The 20,181-nt window shown below is 43.3% G+C and overlaps 1 protein-coding gene across 3 annotated transcripts in view; it reads left to right on the forward strand.

Moving 5' to 3' along the window:
* LOC124188840 overlaps positions 1-20,181 on the forward strand; it is a 64,858-nt gene that overhangs the window by 19,728 nt on the left and 24,949 nt on the right. The window contains exons 1-2 of one of the 3 annotated variants that reach the window (XM_046581741.1): positions 3,571-4,060; positions 18,059-18,247. In XM_046581741.1, the coding sequence (XP_046437697.1) occupies positions 18,120-18,247 (128 nt within the window). In that variant the 5' untranslated portion in view covers positions 3,571-4,060; positions 18,059-18,119. Of the gene's footprint in view, positions 1-3,570; positions 4,061-17,210; positions 17,454-18,058; positions 18,248-20,181 lie in introns of those variants that run through there. The other 2 variants (XM_046581743.1, XM_046581742.1) reach the window with 2 other exon arrangements.

Genomic DNA, 20,181 nt, shown 5'->3' on the forward strand with positions numbered 1-20,181 from the left:
GGTCGGGATAAAAACACAAAGTAGGACGAGAATTGAATTTGACGTCGTCATAGGTGGGGGGGGGGTTGGATGCGCAACATATATATATGGTGGTCCGTCCGCGGGCTGGTCCCGATGGACCCGTCTTTTTTTCCCCCCATCCACCCCCTAGGGTCGGTACCGAACACACGCTGAGACACACGACGGATTCTTATTCGTCTTCTTCTTCCTGATGTTTAATGTTAATGTTGGAACTGGTAGTGCTGTATTATATACGACTTCCAGCCATCCAGGAAATACGTGTTTCTTTTCACCAGTTACACAAAGTTCTTTATTTTTATTAAATTTCTTTCTTTTTTTAAAAGAAAGAAAGAAGCTCTCGACACCGGCGCAGATCTACCTGACACAACAAACGGCTCGAAAAAAAAAAAAAAAAACCTGGAGAGAAAATTCAAATTTTCCAAAAAGTCATAAAGCATCAAAAAAGATAAAAAGGGAGAAAGAGAAGAATGGAATATATATATATATATTTTAAGAAAAAGAATAATAAAAGGAAAGGGACTCGTTGTTGTTGCCAGCTTTTTCTTTTTTCTTTCAAGAATAAAGAAAGAAAGAAGAAAAAATTGTGGACAGCTGCGTTGATTATGGGTGTCTCACCTTACCCGAAAATATATAAAAACAAGAGGCCTCTGCCTTTTTTTTTTCTGTCTGGTGCGCTGCTACCGTCGTAAAATCTTGTGTAAGAAGAAAGAAGCGAAAAAAAAAAAAAAAATAAAGATACCGAGTGTTTTGGAGTCTTACGTGTATACACACATTGTTTGTTGCGCCTTTCTCTCTCTCTTTACTCCGGCACGTTAAGTCGGTTGTCACGTTCTGCCGTGTCCGTTGCATCGGAAACTCTTGGCTTTAGCGCTCGAGGAGCTCTTGCTAAGGGTCTGGTCATAAACCATATCTAAATATTGCCTCTCTCTTCTTCTTCTTCTTCTTCTTCTCTACTTGACACACACTCGTACGAACGTGTATAGAAATGGGACGGAATCACACGCACATGAAATTGGCGCCTTGGGAGCTCCTTCACTTGACGGCCGGCCGGTTCTGCCCCGAGAGTTTTTCTTTTGTTTTTTCTTCTCTTTGATGGTTGAGGGGACAGCCACAAGGAGAGATGAGGGGGAGGATTGTCTCCCCCCCCATCGACGATATCATAAAGAAGGAAGGAATGACATTTGTTGCTACTATACAGGAGAGAGAGAGAGAGACACACCTCTTAATACATCATAGAGAGAAGCCTACCGTCTGTTGGGAGAGTGTAATTCAATCTCGTTGGTCGACTTCCCAGCATATATTTTATGTGTCATCCAACTTACCATAAATCCCAGGCTGCTGTTGGGGGGGATATTATTCCGAGGGGTGGACACAACCTGGTCGATGAAGATGACTTTTGCTTCTGGTGAATCAAGAAAGACGGACAGGTGGAATAGAGTATCAAGCTGGATGGAAGTCGTGATGGCCGCAAATGGGCGCGTCTCGGGTTTCCCAAGGATGGGAAAAAAACAAAATCAGGAAATCTCAGGCGAAACTTGAGAGATGTCGAGGAATGTTTGGCAGTCGAGAAATATTCAATAATAAAGGGTCTGTTTCCACCCTTTTTCTTTTTGATGTGTCGCTAAAATGGCCTCGAGCTTCCTTCCTCTCTTGTCTTTTTTTTTCGAATTCTTTTTGGCGATGTGTTTGACCTGCTGGAACTGTCGGATTGTTGAGGGGGGAAGAAGAACAAGAAGAAGGTGGACCTTTTCTTATTTTATTTTTTCTTTCGCTCCGCTGCGCGTTTCTATTTGGGGGTTGCCAAGATAAATGTTTTTGCCCCCCTCCAACGGCAGCCAAAATTTTTTTTTTGGTTTCGATTGCCATCAAGAGAGAAAAGCTTCTCTTTGTTGTTTTCTTATCCTCGGGTTCTGTGGGGACTTTTGATCCAAATAAAAGAAGAAAAAAATTTGTCTTTAAAGGTTTACTTGGATCCCTGGGAAGAATTGAAAAGACGATTTCCAAATTGAAAATGTGACGGTGAAATTTGAAAGTTTCTCAAGAAATTCGACGCAGGTTTTCAATTGGAGATGGAAATTGGCCGCCGTTGCTCTTTGACGAATATCAGATGAATAATAATGGGCTGGGTTAGGTTTTCCGTTTGATCGGTTGATTCCATCTGCGTCTCTATCTTACCTCTTTGTTGTATACGCGATGCAATAACGAACCTCGGATTCCTTGTTTTTTTTTTTTTTTATCGTTTCCCGTTTCACGGGCAAACTGACACCGTCGAGGAATTCGTTAACGAGCTGCTCCTGCCTCTGATCGTCTCGTGTCAATAAAGATATTATTGTCTCCATTTCCCTGGAAATCTATTTCATCTCCAATGAAATTTCAAACAAAAACAACAAAATCTACGAGGCGTTTTCCATTAGTTATTCGGTGTCTATCGTTCCGGTCCTATAAAGGAGAACGAAAGACAATCGATTTTCTTGTTGTGTGTGTGTGTGTGTGTCGTTTGTTTGTTATCACGTTTTGCGGGGTGTTCGTAAGAATTTTGTGTAGAAAATGAAGCAAAGAAAAGAAGAAAACCCCAAAAAGAAAAGAAAGAAACCGGTTGATCCAGCGATGACTCGTCGATAAATTCATTGACAAATGGCCAAATGGAGGGGAAACAAAAAGACGGACGGACGGGGGGACACACAATAATTCATTTTCGTCTATCGATCAAACGCTCAGAGTGAGACGGACACGGCGGAGAAGATCTTATATAGAGCCGAGCGTGTCCATTATGCAGCACCCAATGCTCTTCTGTTCTTTTTTCTGTTTTTTCAACTTTCAAAAAAGCTGATGGTCCGAGCGAACCAGCTCAACCTGAATCAAACCCGATGACTCAAAACCTAATTTCGAGTGATTTCAATGGGTTCGTTAGTTTCTTCTCATCTTCTCCCAGCCATTAGCTGACAGTTTCATTTTCTCCGATAGCATTCATATAGCAAGATATTTAATGTACTTGGTACATTACGCGAGAGTGGATTTTCCAGTGATCATTTCTCTTTCCGCTTTGATATTTCTTCTTCTTTGCCTGTTGATGCTTCCCTCCTCCTGACCTGATACCCCTCCTCTCTAGGACCAGTCAAGGGACCGCCGTCTTGGGGCATTCCTTTTTAACATCTTCCGTGTTGCTGGAAAAGAAGAAGAAGAAAAAAACACACAAATGAAAATGTGAAAATAGAATTTCATTTTAAGAAATTTTAAAATTTTTCCTTTATTTTTTCCGTACGGCGCGAGCCCTGCTTATAACAAGCAGCCAAAAAAAATTCAAATAAAAATTCAACCTTTTCATTCCTCTGGTTCCCTGTTAGTGGTGGCGCGATGGTCTTCCAGTTCTTCCACCAGCAACTGCTGCGCTCCTCCCCCTTTCTTCTTCTTCTTCTTCTTTTTCCAGTTTCTTCCTCCTCCTCCTACCTACTACGCCCCATCGGCGGGCCAGCAGGAGAGAAGAGAGAGAGAGAGAAGAGAGGGGGCTCACTTCTTCAAACTTTGTGGCTCAAACTGTTGTACACTCTCGCAAGACTCGCCAGAGCAATGCCAGTCCACATGTGCGGAGGACACGCTGCAAAGTAGAGTCCCTCCATTCCCACCCAAAAAAGAAGAATTTTTGTGTCTTTTTTGGTTCATTCATTTTGTGGTGTGGACGCAAAAGATTTGCTAACAACCGTCGTGTTGAAATTCAAGTGGAACGTGCGTATCGTTTGAAAGTGATTTTTTAGTTTTTAAATTTCCGCGCGCGCGTGATTTACTTGCCGCTGGACCGGAAGGACTCGCTGATTGTGAGGCGATGGATCACACGGGCGAGTGTTATCGTTGACCTTTTTTTTCCTTTGAATGAAATTTCCGTGTTTTGTTTTTTAAATTGTTGTTCGGCCGAACCCGTTCAGTGGATTACATATTAACCTACATCGGAGGACCGACAGCCCAGGTCCGCCGCTCCGCGCCCCGCTGGATTTTGTTTTGAAAAAGATTTTCGAAAGAAAAGTTTTTGTGTTTTGACGTAACGGTAAGTTGACACTTTTTCCTTTTCAAATACATTTGAATGCCGCAGCGCAGCATTGTGCTGTTGTTGCTTGCACGATCTTGTCACCCATTTCGAAAAGGTCGTGACGTCCATCCTCGCGTGACCGTGAAATTGTCGGCTCAATCTGATTCGACACTTTTTGTTTTATTTTGATCGTCGCAGCGATTCTTTTCCATCTGAATATTCGGGGGTGGTGGTGGTGGTGGAATCAAGTTTGATATTATTTTTTCCTCCCAGAATAATGGGGGAAAACTATTTTACAACAAAATTCCAGCAACAACAACAACAAGCGAATGAGCCGGCGGGAAAATGTCCCGACACACACGGTGAATAAGAGCCCCCGCCAGCTAAAAGGAAACGAAAATGCCTTTTTGCTTTTCTCTCTTAGACTGTCGTATTGTGTCGGTGGTGGTGGTAGAATATTGCCGGAGCCCATCGTCGCTGACTGGCCCATCAGCAATCGATGGAAATATGATGATGCGCTGGCCCTTTTTCGCCTTGGCTGGTGGTGCTGATGGCTCGCCACACACAGAAAGTCAAAGAAGAAGAAGAAAACAACACAACGGCTCGCGCAGCCGTTGGTTTTATTTTTTTTAAAGAAAAAGAAGAATAAGTTTTTTATTTATTTATTTTCTTTTCGGTTGATGACTCCTCGCCGCCCGGCCACGGTCCGGTCAAGGGTCTTTCCTTTTTTTTTTCTTCTTTTTTACCGCGTTCTCCCGAAGGCGAACGAGAGTTGTGTATTAGTCGAGAGAGAGAGAAAAAGAATCAAAGAAGAAAATTCTTGTCTGTTGCCCATCGCCACCGCCGCCGAGTTTTTTTTCTGGCCGCAGCAGCGCGAAAAAAACTAAAAACATTTTTTGAATTTTTGTTTCGAATAAAAAAAAGTCGGGGGGTGAATTTCTCTTTGCTTGTTCATTGATGCTGCGTTGCGCAATGCGTCTTCCCGATTTTTCAAGTGGACACGGCGGTCATTAATCATCTGCCGTTCGTGTTTTCCCTTTTCCCCCTCTTGTTCATCTTTGGCTCCGTTTGACACGTTCACATTTTCGGGACCCACGGCTGCTGGTGGAAAAGAAAGAAAGAAATAAAGAGGAGAAAACACGTTTCTGATGTAACGGAGCGAAAAAGGGACGACGACGCCAGGAAAAAAGAAAATTGTCGGTCAACCCCGATGTAAAACAACATTTTCTCTCTTTTTCTCTGGTTCTTGTGTTGGCTCCTCGTTAACAGTTAACACACAAGAAGAGGAGCCCAGTTGAATAGATGACTATGAGCACGCAAGTGTTTCTCTCTTTTTTTTTTTTTTGATTTATCAACAAACTACACCTCCTACCCCATTCACCAAATATATTTCATTCCTTTTTTTTTCTTCTTTGGTTTTTCTGGTTAGTCTGCGTCCGCCTTTGCGAACATTGTGTAAGCGCCAGTTTCAAAACATGTCGAGACTTTTTTTCTTCTTCTTCTTCTTTCTTTTCTTTGGAAATTTGTTGTTTGTTGAATGCGCCGGTCTATAGGCAGCAGCCAAACAGTCTTTGCAGCGGAGGGCAAAGTGGTAAGATGCTAAGAAAAAAAGGGGAAGAAGAAGAAGAATAGAATAAGCCGGGACAGACCATAAAACATGGAAGGGTCATATTATGAAAATCACCGTCAGGAAATTTATCGCCGACTATTTCTTGATGGAGGGTCTTTTCTCTCTCTTCACGGAAAAAAAAACAAAATTTGGTTTCGTTTTATTTTTTGAGGAAGAAATATGTTTGGGGTTGTCTGTTGTTGGAACTTTCCCCCTCTATTTTTAATTGGTGCGTTTCGTTCTTGTAATTATTCCTTGCCCACCCCCTTGAATCCCCTCCCTCGTTTCGGTACCGACTCTCCTCTTTAAAACTGGTATGCGCGGGTCATTTAAAAATCTCAAACATTTCAAAAGGAAAGAAAAAGAAGAAATTTTTTTTCTTGAATGGCGGGAATCGATAAAAATTCAAATGGTTCCGGATGCTCGATCGTCTTGTCATACTCAACGTTCGTGTGCTGCCGCTTTTGCGTCGAGATGGAGAGGAAATCGTGCGGGATTCGAGAGTTGCGTGTCTAGTGCGGCGCGCGCCAAAACATTTTTTTCTTGTGTTAAGCCACACCCTTTTTTTCTTTTCTAAGGAAATGTTTCCACATCCGCACACGGCTCCCCCGGAATAACCTTTTTATTTTTAGTCTAAAATATCTTTCTTTCAAGTCTCTTTATGGACAGACGTTTTCCACTCAAATGTTACGCGCATAGGTCAAATAAAAAAGAAGGGGGGAAACCCCAAAAGGTCAAAACAGCGCAAACGAGTATTTACGCACCTTGTTTTTAATCTTTCGGCTGGCAGGAGTGCGCAACTTCCGCTTGGCATTTTCAAAACTGCCGGAGAAAGAGAAACAGCTTTTTCTTTTTTGTTTTCCCCCAGCAGTCCATTGACTTGTTTATTATTGAAAGACCTTTCACCCAAAAGAAGGTAGGAGGAGGAGGTGGAACCGATCGAGTAAACAAACAGGATTGGCGTTGATTTATTTTTATTTCTCCGTCTCGGTTCCCTTCCCTTCCTCCACCACCGAATGCCGCAAAATGAATAGATTTTAGCGTTCAAGTATATTTTACACCTTTCACGCGCATCTAGTGAGTACCGTAATGTTATTGCGTAGCGCCTCGGACGTGTGCGGAATGAGGTTTTCCTCAATGGAATAAAAAAACACATTCTCGTGAATGTTAATGTTTGTTTGGCGAAACGGATGGTATAGTGATGGGAGGGAGGGGACCGGAATGGGGCCGATGGGAATATCGAAAGCGCCCCAACGATAAATAAAGACTCTCATCTCCTAAAAAGATGGTTGGGCTTTTTCACCATCTTGGTGGATTCATTGCTCAGCCAGCAGTTCATTTGTCCGATGGATTGGAAGGAAGAGAGAAAGAAAGAAGAATAGAAGAAGGAAACGCGCTTTTCCATTCACAAGAAACGAAATCCGAAGAATCCCCAAAGAGATTGGAATCGACCAAATATAGCTAGGTGGAAGGAAGAGCCCCCACAGTTGGTCTGAATCCACCCGAAACACAAGGAGAGGAGAGAGCCAAGTTGGGGCCGAAACAAATTGACGTCCTTTAATGGAGAAATTAGTTGTTTCTCTCTCTCTCTCGTGCTGGGTTGTGGCGCGTGCAGGAAGAAAGCTAAAGGGATACCTCGATGGAACCCATTTTCTCTCTTGGCCCGTTGGAATGCCGATGACCTGTCGCCCGCTCACTCTGTTACTCAACTGAAATCCTTTTTTTTCTTTATTCCTTTCCTCGTGAGCGCGTCTTGCGTATACGATACGCACAGCGTTTCACGTGTGTGTGTGTGCAGTCCCGACAGCTCTGCCGTGACTGTAAATAATAACGAACGAGGTACAGAAAAGAGTATTTTTTCGTTATTTTTCGGGTTGGCCTCTCTTGTGACAGGCGCTGATGTCGCTGATGGAATTCGGACGCCATCATCAACCTGCCATCCCCCCCCCCATTTTGATTCCTTTTCTTCTTCTTATTTTTTCTCATCTTCTCTCGAGTCATGGATATTTATTTAGCTGTCCGTCAAGATGAGATTTCCTTTCATATTCCCATCAGCACTGCTGGCGCTGGAGCTCTTGCCTCGAAAAACTCCTCCATCCAATCTTTGCCTTGCTAAATATTCAATTCCTTCTCCTCCCTTTCCACATGTATATTAGATTCTATACATGTATTCTCTTCTTCTTCTTCTTCGTCTTCTTCTTCTTCGTTTGATGTTCGTTCACGCAATCGCAGAGAGACAGGAGAGAGAGCCCCCCTCGTCGACAAGAAACACACCGCGATTTAACATTTTCATAGGGAGGGGGGGGGGATATGTATTGCATTATACAGTAGTCGGTGGCAGTGTTTAGCTATCGATAGATTTTAAATGCTTTCCTCTTGTTTTTTATTTGTTCGTTTTTTTATATTTTTCCCTTTTCCTTTTATCTTCGGATAGAAAGAGAGAGAGAAGAGATAAGAAATTCGAAGGAAAGTTTGGGGCCGGCCGGCGAAGGTCGATCTTTCAATATAATGCAGTCACAGCTGTATATGCAAAGAACAGAGTTTGGAGGGGATGGATCAAACAGATCCAAAGAGAAAGATAACATTTTTATACATGTATGATTTGTTTAGCATATATATGCATACGTGAGCGAGAGACGGAATGAAAGAGCTAGAGAGAGTGGATGATGTGCCGACTTGTTCTTTTTGGCTCTTTTTTTTTTGGTTTTCTTCCCCCTCTGAAACGTCGCTGAGATGGACGGACGGACGGACGGATGGACGGTTGTAGCCGCCGAATTCTAATTCAAATACGAATATCATCATCATCATTATTTCGGAATGAAAAGGCAAGAAGAAGGGAGTTGTTGCTGTAATAATATTCACGCGCTTTCCCAATATATAACACACACACACTCCCAGACATGTCCGTCTGCCTCCTCTCTCGCTGTGTGGTATACATCTCTTAAAAAAATACAGTATGGAAGCAGCAGGGGCCAGCAGCAGCTCCTCCCGATTTGGGGCGTGCAACTTCTTCTTCTTCTGGTTCATAAAAAAGCGCGTTCAACCCGTGAGGTGAGTCGCACCTGTGTGTTGTACGGCCGGGGCTTGTCTCTTTTTTTCCCCCCGTTGCAGAGCCCAGCAGCTACGGCAGCATTTTGATTTGTGCACCGTATGGACGACGCAGTAGGGGCCGAAAGGAAATTGGAATTTTCCTTCAACAAAAATCCCGAGGTCGAAATATCAAAAAATAGAAAATTAAAAAAAAAGAAAAGAGGATAAAACTTTTTGGTGATGGCCAGGTGGAATGGTTGAGCGTTCATTCATGCGCGTGCGAGGTTATTCTTGGGATTCATTGAGATGCTGGACCGGTCGAGCGCGTTGAATCGCGCATGGGAGAATGCGTCCGTTGATTACACCAAAAGGTTCAAAAGGAATCGAGCAGGAAAACACGGACGGACCGACACATTCCATTTCTCTTTTCCCCTCCGCCATTCACTCGTCACGGCGATCGAAATTAATAGATGCCGGAGTCTATGTACGTATGTGTGCTATTATTACCGGCTGCCATCATCACGGTCTTGTACATTACACAAATGCTACTGCTGCTGGATGGTGACACTCTTAGTGTTGCATTGCTGCTGCAGTTGGATCGATGCAATCAGCTGCAACCAGTTTCTCCAGCTGTTATTTCACCACACTTTTAGCTGATGCAACTGCCCGTATTACCTTGTTCGACCGTTGCACGGTCAAGTGCTTATTTTAAAACTTGTCAAACATTTTTTGGGGAAGAAAAAATTATGTGCGGGGACTTTGTTGTGAAGAATGACGACCTCCTCCTCGGGGTCGAAATAATTCGTTTGACTTTTTTCTTCCTCATCTCTCTCTCTCGGAAGATGATAAATGATCTTTTTCTTTTTGATACTACACGCATTCGTATTCATACGGTCGTTGCTTGTCCTCTGCGGTCCTCTCAGACTTTCTTTCTTTTTTCCTTTTTTTCCCCTCTAACCAAAAGAGCAAGAGCCTTCCAACTTGTTGGGTAAAAATATAAGAGCCCGGATATTTGCATTGACATTCCGAGTTCGTGACCGAGTGACTTTTTTTCGGTCGGTACTCTTCTTCTTCTTTTTCTTTCGATGTTTTGGTTGTAATCTTTTCATCTTGGAGACGTCATCTTGCACACGACCTTGCATTCCTCCCTTGTGTAAGGAAAAAGAGGATACGATCGGGACTCGGGCGATCGGGCGTACAGCGGCTACGTGATTCTATCGCAGCCTCCGAAGGTGGTGGGTTTCTGTACCGCACGTTTTTTTTTTCTTTTTGTTTTTTTCTTTCATTTTTCTAGTGGGTCTGTGTCTAATGACGTGGAAGCCAATCCAGTTTGATGCAGCGTTGCCTACCGGCTGGTCGGCCGGCCTGTCGTCTTTTTCGCCTGTTGGCCGATGTAGTAGAAGCCGCGGGATTTTGGTGTGTGTGACGAGCGCAACGGCGCCGCGAGAGATTTCCCTCTATAAGGTGGAAAAGGCGTTGGCATTTCTCTTCTTCTTCTTCTTCTTGTTTCTCGTTTGGTTTTCTTCTCGAAAGAAGAAGGGGCCTATTCTTTATCCTTTCGTGTGCAAGAGCAACTAAAGAAGACGAAGAAGAAGAAGAAGAAGTTTTGAATAGCGACTCAGGGGGGGATGTTGCGTAGCGAAGAGCACAACCGAGACCAACATACCCAAAAGAAAGAAACTGAAGAGAGGACGACGATGCTGGAAGGCAGCACGCGATAACCCCCACTGAGATATGCGTAGCTTGAGGCACGACATGCAAGAGACAGACAGACACGTACAAGAGACTCGAAAGAGAATGAGAGAGAGAGAGAAGCTGTAGAGAGTGAGGAACAAGGACGAGCGATGGACGAACGGGAGCAATAGCAAATAATCAGCGTGTGCTTCCTCGGGTAATTTGGTTAGACCTCGGCTCGACTGAGCACTGCGTGATTGGCTCCAACTTGGTTTTTTTATTTTTTTAATTTTTCGGGAGATTCCAGTCCAACTGCTTCTCTCTTTTTCTTGAAGATGATGAAGAGTGGAAAAAGGTGAGAGCGGGAAAAAAGATTTACTGTAAATTCGGTTGCCACTTTCCGTGTGTGCGTTCGATATGACTAGACGCTCGGAGCTGATTTTTTTTGGTTTAGCCCGTCTGACCATTCAAAAGTTGTTGGGGCGCTGTTGGGCGACTGGCTGTTCGTTGGCTGGTCGCAACATCTTGGTGGGTTTCTTTTCAGTTGAGGCCACGGCGAAAAACAAAAAACAACAACAACAACGCAACTGGCGCCAGGGGAGGGGCGGCTGCCGCCGCCGCCGCCGCTGTAGATTTATTTTTTCGCACGATAGTTTTTTGTGCTTTTCGTTTTGAAAACAGTTTCGTTTATTTGCCGGCCAAGTCCGCGGGTTGTGTGATTTTCTTCTCCTCAGAAAATAAAAGGGTCTAGCTGGTCATGATCGCCTAATAGCCACTAATAATAAGCTGAAAGTCCGCGCGCTCTTTCGCTGGCCGTTCTCTTCTTCTTCTTCTCGAAACGAATTGAATTTAGAAAAATGCTGGAAAGAAACAAAAAAAGTAATAACGGTTATGAGAGTTTGTTTGAGACGCTCACGTAATGGGCCAGCGCTAATCGAACGACCGCGGTAGTTTGAAGTTTGGACCTTTTTTTTTCCAAAAAATAAAGATTAGTAATAATTACTCTTTTCTCTCTATAGCTGGTAGAAAGAGGCGATGAGATAAAGTCTATACAGAAAAATGCCATTCAAAGAATAGCCGAAGGTTCGGCTGTGGTCCAATCATCTCGTTTGTTGCCGTCGTCCTTCTTCTCATTAGATACCTTTGCCCATTAAAAGAACAGGCCACTATAAATACTATTCTTTTTCTTATTCTGATTGTTTCGAGTGGCCATTCTTACATATGCGATGCTGCTGTTGCTGCTGCTAAAAGACAAAATTATGTTTGGCCTCTTTTTTTATTTTCCCCTCTTGATCGGCCCGTTATTTATGTTAGTTTAAACGTTCCTCTCCGACCCGGCCTTGCCCAGTTGTTTAGTGTAGGTCCCCCCCGACACTGTAATCACAAGGTGCAGCTTTGTGCGAAAGAGTTTGGACGGCCACCGGTTGCCTCTGACTGTCCGCCGAGAAAGATGAGCTGATAAAAGCCGAGGAGACGACAGCTGATTTATGATTCAGCAAAGACTTGACGTACGCGCAGTTAGGAATGCGCCATTCTCTCTTGTGCGACTCAGCGCCTTGTAGAAAAAGAAAGAAAAAGAATTTGCAGGCGCAATTCGGAGAGATTCCACTCGTCAGTAAAAAAACGGGACGGAAAATATTGTTTGCATAATGCATCGAGAAATCGTCAATTGGCGAATGTTGAATTCACAATTTGATGACGGGCGAAGCGCCGGACGTCTTTACCCCGCGATGACCAGGCGCATATTTTTCAAAGTGAACAACAAAACAACGTTGTATACGTGTCGTTAGTTGTTACGCTAAAAGAAAAATGGAAGAAGAAATGGGCTCTTATTGTATTGAGGAATTCGTTCCTCTCCATTTGGCAAGTTGAATCCGAATTGCCGTTGGCGCCCCAGTTCAAACAATCCTCTTACCTCTTTTTTCTTCTTTTTCTGAGAGATGGCAAGGCAATTATTCGAGCCACAGCAAACAGAAAAAAAGAAACAAGTGCCAAAGAAATGAGTAGGGAAATTTTGTTTCTTGTTCTCACCGCTCATTATTACGTCCGCCGAGTCAGCAGCAGCCAATCCGTGTCGGTGTTGTGACGCGCGAAGCTTCTTACGTTTTTGACTGTGATGGATTTCATTGTCCGTTGTTGTTGGCCTCTCCTTTCTCTCCCTTTCTCGAATTTCATTTGGTTTCAATGTCGTCGCCGGGATTTAAAAAAAAAAATAAAATAAAAATAAAAGCCCGTGCGATCGAACCGGCGATCGGCCAGGAAAAAGAAAAAGAAAAAAATCTTCTCGCGTGAAGGCTCGAAAAAAAAGGACGAGAGTCAAAATAGTCAAATGGGATTATAGAGGCTAACGGTCATCTCGGCTCGAGCAGCATCCTCCTCCTTTCATCTTCTTCTTTGACCATTTGGTGTGTGTGTGTGTGTGTGTAGGTTCTTGAATGGTGGTCGGGTCAAACGTCGTCAAGGTATGCGATGGCTGCCGGGCGAAAGAGAAGAACTCGCCGATAAGAATCCCGTAGCGAAAACGGCAAGTGCATAAATTACACGGGCCCTTTTATTTCTTGCGTAGAGAGAGAAAGAGAGAGAGACAGGTAAAGGTAAAGGTGGGATCTCTCGTTTGCCCCAGTCTCAATGGACTTTGGGGAGGCTCGACGTCTTGTGCATGCCGAACGCCTCATTATCTTTTAGGCCTATTGCACTCGTCGTCTCGCGCTAGAGAATCCTTTTGAAACTCTTCTTCTTCTTCTTTTGCCGTTTACTAATGAGAGGACAACATTTCGGCTGGATTTCCAAATCGAGCTTTTTTCTTCCAGCACTTTGAAGAAGACGGTGGTGTGTGTGCTGCTCCTGCTCCGGCTGCTATCATCTTCTTCTTCTTCTTCTTCTTCTCCGAACCTATCATTATCTAAGTGCGTTGCGGCGCTTGTTATTCAGTCTCCTCACGAGAACCTGGGCAACTTCATGGCTCTAACTATACCGAAAGAGTCTCTCGTCTCTCCGGAGACCAACACAAAAACGGCCCAGAAAAACTAAATGATGTGGGTGGAAGAAGAAGAAGAAGTTGCCGCATCGTTTTCATAATAATTGAGAGCTCGCTCAATTGCCGTGCATTTTCGCATGGAACTTTTGCCATAATAATCGTTGATTTTGAATGATGATACGGATATCTACTATATGGCGCAACCTGGTTTTTGTGGCGCAAAAAAGAAATGTTCCATCATCCTGTAATATCATTGCATTCTTTTGGGTTCCGGTTCCCTTTTTTTGTTTTCATTTCTCTGAAATGACCGAATATCTCATTTTTTCTAAAAATAAAAGAGTCCGAGCATCTTTTTTTCTTTTTCTGATTATTACATTTCCTTCCATTTTTATGGCCCAACCTTTTTTCTTCTTCTTATTGAATTCTTTGGCTCTATCTTTCCATCTATCTTTCCTTTTGAGAAATGATGTTATTGCTTTTGCTGGGCCATCGTTCTTGCCTGCCAGCAGCAGCAGAGGCGTGCGTACATGTCGTATACATCGATGGAATTCTCTCTAGCTGTAGATATATATTCCGATCATTGTGTATTATAAATACCTCGAAGAATGGAAGATCTTGGACGAGAGAGAGACGAAAGGTTACAAGTATTCGAATGCATCAATGAGGTTGTGTGTGGTTGGCTCTCCTCCCTTTCCGCCTGTTTGGTTATTTGTTGGCGTTCCATTTGAGTTGTCTAATGGCGGAGAAGCTGAATGGCAACCAGCAAGAAAATCATCATCCTCCTCGCCATAGTCTCGCAGATGTAGGGAAAAGTCTTGTGGGTCGTCATTCTTTCTCTCTTTTTCTTTCTTGCCCATTTATCAGAAGAAGAAAATGACCTAACCGCGCCCCTATTTATTCCTTCCTTGTAAAGGCCATCTGCCCTTCATATCTCGTCATGGTCTTGGATTAAATCCGATCAAACCACGGGCCCGTCTCCCCTATTCATAGCCAAGAACCCATAGTGAATCACAGAGATTTTTCTTTATTTCTTTTTTCTTTTGGCCAATCTTTGGAATGCGATTCTTATCATAATACGAATGAGATTAGCGCTGGACCAACGTCCTCGCTCTGAGGCACAGAAATGATCTACGACCCGGACCTCTTCATCTTCTTTCTTTACTCCATCACCCACGGGGGAAATACGCGCAATCCCCGTCTTATGCAACCACGTAGAAAAGATCCTTTTTTTTTTTAACAAAAAATATTTGAAAAACTATAACATTCTAAAGTGCGCACAAAACGGTGGGGGGCCAAGGTAATTCAACATTCCTGGACGAAACGTACATGGGATGCGTTGCTAAATGTCTGTTATCTTTTTAGAATATTAAAAAATCCCTCCCTCCCCGAAAGATGTGCAAATTATTTGGCTGGGATATAGCGCAGTGTGTCCCTCAGTTAAAAAGGAGGAGGGTCTGCGTGACTGTTTGGATGAGGAGCTGATGAGGTTGAAGATAAAAAAAAAGGCTAAAGAATCCGAATACAGAAATGGATTGAAGGGTTTTCAAGGCCGGCCGCTCTATTTTCTATGGCCGAAATGTTGTCCAGTCCACTGTGTGTGTTGCACGTCCAACGACTCCAACGTGTTGTGCATTGTCTAAATAATATCTGCTTCGTACCTGGCGGCAATGGCGTACTCGTCATTAACAAGAAAAAAGGGAGGAAGAAGAAAAAACCAAGGTGGAGGAACCCTGGCGAAACATATATCCAAAAAGAAAAGAAAAGAACAAAAAGGAAATTTCAAGTAATTGAATTTCTTCAGTCTTGACCTTCCAACAAATTTGTGAGTGGCGAATGGAGCCAAAGCTTCTATACATACGTCATTTGCTTTACTAGGAGCAGCAGCCCCATCTTGGGAGTTCTTCCCTTTTTATTCTCTTCTTCTTCTTCTTCTTAAAAAAACAAAAACAAAAGAAAAATTAAAAGAGTTGGACGTTATTCATCTTGATTGATTATCAGCCCCCCTCTAAAATTCTTTTGCTTTTTTGTTTTTATTTTTCTATTTATCTCTCCTTCCAAATTTGGCCATTTGTCGATGAACCGATGGCAATCAACCGCATAGCCCATTCCGACCGACGATCGTAATTCAGGGAGTCTTCGCTTTTGCCCCTTTCGGGCTGTTGGTGTTGTCTCGTGTGCCCGGCCGACTATTTACAGTAGACTGGCGAAGGAGGAGTTGAGCGAGTAGTGAATTAGACATCGCATCAGCCGGAATGACCCGAGTTCAACATGGGTTGAACGTCAAGCCCTTGATTTGCCAATGGCCCTGGCACCACCAAAAAAAGGCAAAAATCAAAGTTCACTGCGCGGCTGCTGGGCCGTGTCCCGACCAACTCATTAGGACTCTGGGAAATTGAGGACGAACCCTGCTGCTGCTGCCTTGCCAAGCTTTCTAACACGTCAGGAATGAACCCAGTCACAGTCCTGCAGGGAAGAAAAGAAAAGAAAAAGAAACGAGTGCTACGTACAATACACAATAATCATTGTGTAATCTTCTTCTCCTGGGCTCCTCCTGCTGCTTTGCACTCTTACGACGGGCGCACATCGCAGCTAGAGAAGAAAGAAAAGAGACCCGGCAGAGTGCTGTAGAATTATTATGATTACTATTACACAAGTTGCTGCTGGTGATGAGGAAGAAGAAGTCTCCTCCCCGACTATAGCAACTAGGGCATACGTTGAATGAGTGAGGCTGTTTAAGGGGGGCCCCTCCAGATCACTTTAACGGTAATCTATCTGCCAAGGCGCGCGAGACCGTCAATGTAACCTACTTCCCTGTGCGCTCCACTCTGGCGCATTGTCTCCGATGGAATTTATTTCGTCTTTTTCAACTGTTCGTCAGCCATTCTGGTGTTTGTGCACCTACTACCGCGAAAAGAAAGTGGTCGGCAAAGTGCGCGATCAACGCCGAGTCGCTTCAATTACGAGTTTTTAAATTTTCGCGCCAAACCGCTGCTGTGCAGATGTTGCAGAGTCATCGCCGTCGTGACCATTTCGGAGTCTTCTTGATTGGATCTTTTTTTGTTTTATTCTATTTTTAAATTATTTGTATTAGATGCTGGCCTTTTTTTTTGTTGTTGTTGTTTTGAAGTATTTTGGGAATGGCGCTGGCCAGGCTGGCCTTCATTCTACTTTTTGGGTTTACTCTACTCTAGACCGAGTTGCTGTTGCGCCCGAGTTGCCCGCCAGCTCCGTGATTGTTCTTCACGCAATCTTATTCTTTTTTGATTCTTCTTTTTATTTTCGTCTGTTGTTGTGTCCTGTTTGGACCGTCTGAAAAGTCAAAATGGATAGAAGAAAAGGCAACTCACCTGCCAGGCAAATCTAATTACGACGCCATTTTATTTCTTTCCTTCCTTCTTTCTTTCTTTCTTCACAACATTTTTGGTGAATTCCTTCCCCGCTGTGCCGTGCCGTTGCGGCTCTCGCATCCTTCATGGTGAAACGAGGAATTGAAATATGCGCGAGCATTTCAGTGACGTAATGGACCGGTCGATGGATAAAAATCACCTGACCGTGAATGATGCAACTTGACGTTGCAGGGAACCGAGTGCGTAAAAAGAAGTCGAGTTGCATCGCCAAAGTAGTCGATCATCCGCCTACACACGAAGGCGAATTGAGATTTCGATACGACGTTCACGTTTCAATATCGACGGGCTATTTTTATGACTTGGGTCACGTTTTTTGTGGTTCTCGTACTCTCCGCTGTTCGACGTTCAGGCATTTATCGATTCTCCCGTTTGAATTTCCCTCCTTTTTTTCCACCATTCCTGCAAGCAGTGCCCGCAGTCGACGATAGGTGGCGCATGTGTTCTCGGCCTGTCATTTTTCAGAAACAATTCAAGTTTCAAGTTGTAACGTTCTCTTCTGTGTATTTCTTTTTCCAAGAATGTTTAAGTTTCAAATCTGCATTGATGACGGGTTTTAAAGTCGACAACTTGAACTGTGACGATGGAATCGACCGACCAATCCAAAAGGTTGTCATGCCATATACAGCTGGTGGAGATTGTGCAAAGGAATCTGTTATTAACCAACATCAAAACATCAACGATGCATTGTTATCGTGTGTGCACTACCCACCACAAGTATTTTTCCTTTTTTTTATTATTTTTATTTTTCTTGTTTGCAATTGCATCGTTGATTGACCTGTCGTTCTGGACGTTGCACCTGACACACGACACAATCCTCCACGTCCTTCACTACATCCCGATGGTAACTCCACCCATGATAACCCCATAATGAGATTGCCAATCGTGAAACGTGATGGTATCAACCCCAGAGACCTCTCCCACCCACCTGGACGATTCTTATCCTCCATCTCCACCTTAATCTTTTCTTTACTTGTCCGGTTGTCACTTTGTTTGGCTGTTTGTGCCATTCCAGTCCGAATTCCACAGGTCGATGGTTGCCATGAACCAACGAAGGTTCGTTCGCAGCGTCTTTCGAATCCAGTTTCCAGGAACCCTGGAATTTCCTTTTTTTTTAAAGACTAAATAAGGAGGTCAAATTCGTCTGTTTAGACAGGGAATAACAATCGGATGGACTGAAATGTCCAATCGTCCCGAATATAGTCAGGCCAAATACGTCGTCGAATGAATGGCGAAAGACAAACAGCAATCGTCAATTGAAGATAATTGTAGAACTCGTGTAATTAACGTTTGAATTTCTCTTTGTTATTTTTTGTTTCCAGGCTATAGGAGAAAGTACTCGACTGGTGTTTACTGGAGTTGCTGGCCGATCGAAGAAGCACGATGAGCAGCAGTGGCGGAGGAACGCATCATCCGATCCCAGAGTTCCGTGACGCTGACCATTTCTGGGGCCCTGGTCTCAGTCAGGTCGTTAATGGAAGCCACGAAATTATTCGGCCCAAACCCAGAAGGTGAGTCCTATCTTTTTTTCTTCTTCTTCCTCTTTGCTGGCCACTTTGGAAACGCTGGAAACATGGGCTTTTGTTGTTGTTTCTTTTTTTTTTCCCTTAGTCAGTTGCATAAGAATAGAAAAACTTTTTTGAATTTGTTTAAGAAGAGGAGAGATTTTCTCTCTACACTCGCACATCTAATTATATCTCGATGTGTGTCTGTGTGTTTTAAACAAAAGGAAACTCTCGGAGAAGAAAATGATCTTCTTGTGCGTTTGTCTGGGATTATATGTGTGTTTATTATCGGTCCCGAGGACGGCCTTTTTTTTTCGAAATGTATTTTTCTCATTCTTTCTTTCTTTTTTTCGTCGGCTTCATTTCTGGATGAGGAGCAAAACTTTTAATTTAAATTTTAACCCCAATTGATGTGGACCAACCACGCACATCTTTTTTTATTCACCTTCTCAATTACGTTCATGCCAGGGTTTTTCTACACTCTGGTAAGTAACGATCTGGAATTCTCACCCTCATCTGGCTCTTTATATTTCTGTGTCTGTCTTATTGCCGTGAGTAATTGAAGGCGGGAATTAATTTGGAAAAAGAAGGAGAAAACAGGCCGATTCTCGTTTTCTCTCCTTTTTTCTTCATTTGGAGAGAAATTCTTTAATTTTATTTTTTACAACGGAGGAAATGGATCCCCAACAACACCCCCCTCCACCTGAGTTCGGAACGTGTGCAGCGTATCCAATCATGGAAATTTCTTTTTTTCTTTTTGGGTGTAAGATCCCCCCGTCTCGTATAAGAGGGTTCAAAACCCCCCTCCCGAAAAAAAAAAAAAAGGAAATTTTCTTTTTTCCTCTTGGCACCAATTTTCTCTCGCCGGATAAATTTTGATTTTCCCCAAAAGAAAGAAAAAAGAGGGTCTTTGGTATATTATGAGAATGATAATAGACTAAGAGTCTCTCTCTATGTGTGGATGAAATAGTTTTTTGGTAAAAAGAATCGACCGCGGTACTCTTAACCACACCATGAAGGATCGCTCCCCCCTCTTCTTTTGACCGACAAGAAGAAGATGTACACTAGAAAATAAAAGAGAAGAAGAATTCTTTACCTTTTTTCACACACAACAATAGACAAACATTTTAGGTATCGCATAACTATATATCCGCTTGGGATGAGTTCATCACGGACATTACTCGACCCGAAAGTTATTTCCCATCCAGTTCAGACGATGCCCCTAGAGCTTCTTCTTCTTACCTTCTTACCTTTTTGATCTTGTCCGTGTTTTTTCTTCACGGTGCATCATCGCCGTCGAGGGAAAAGAACTCTGAACTTTTGATTTTCGCGGTTCCCTTGTAAAAAAGGAAAAAAATGAGTTGCAGGGGGACCCCACGGGTAAGGAGAGACCCCGCCCACCATGTAAATGATGACATTAAAGATACAAGATTGAACTTATTTTCTTTCAAATGAGAGCTGAGCCGATTCTCGTTCAGATTTTTTTCTCCCCAAAAAATTTTGTTCTTTTTTTTTATCGACTTGAAAAGCGTCCCGACAGATGGGCAGGTCCGGTGTAACAGCAGGTCCGTCATGCTGCTGGAATATTAGGGGAGTGAGTCTGAGAGATTTGGATCTTTTTTTTCAATCGAGGCAACATAAAAAGAAAATGACGAGTTTTCTTTCGTCGTCTCCCCGGCCAAGTTGCTGATGATGCTCTAAGCATTTACCAAATCTCGAAGAAGCGCGCCAGACTTTATTTTTTATTTTCTTTTTTTTTTTATTTATTTATTTCTTGATTGCCCCATCCAATTTGGTTCCCTCTTCTTTGCCCAACGCACAGCCCCTCCTCCTCCTCGGTCGTTATTTGACTTTTATATCAATTTTTTCTTCTTCTCATTTGACTACGAGGCAGCTTCTCTATCTATTCGAACCTACCCCTCGGAGGAATAGAACATGTG

The sequence above is a fragment of the Daphnia pulex genome, chromosome 2 (assembly GCF_021134715.1).
Source record: "Daphnia pulex isolate KAP4 chromosome 2, ASM2113471v1".
Classification (NCBI taxonomy): Eukaryota; Metazoa; Arthropoda; class Branchiopoda; order Diplostraca; family Daphniidae; genus Daphnia; species Daphnia pulex.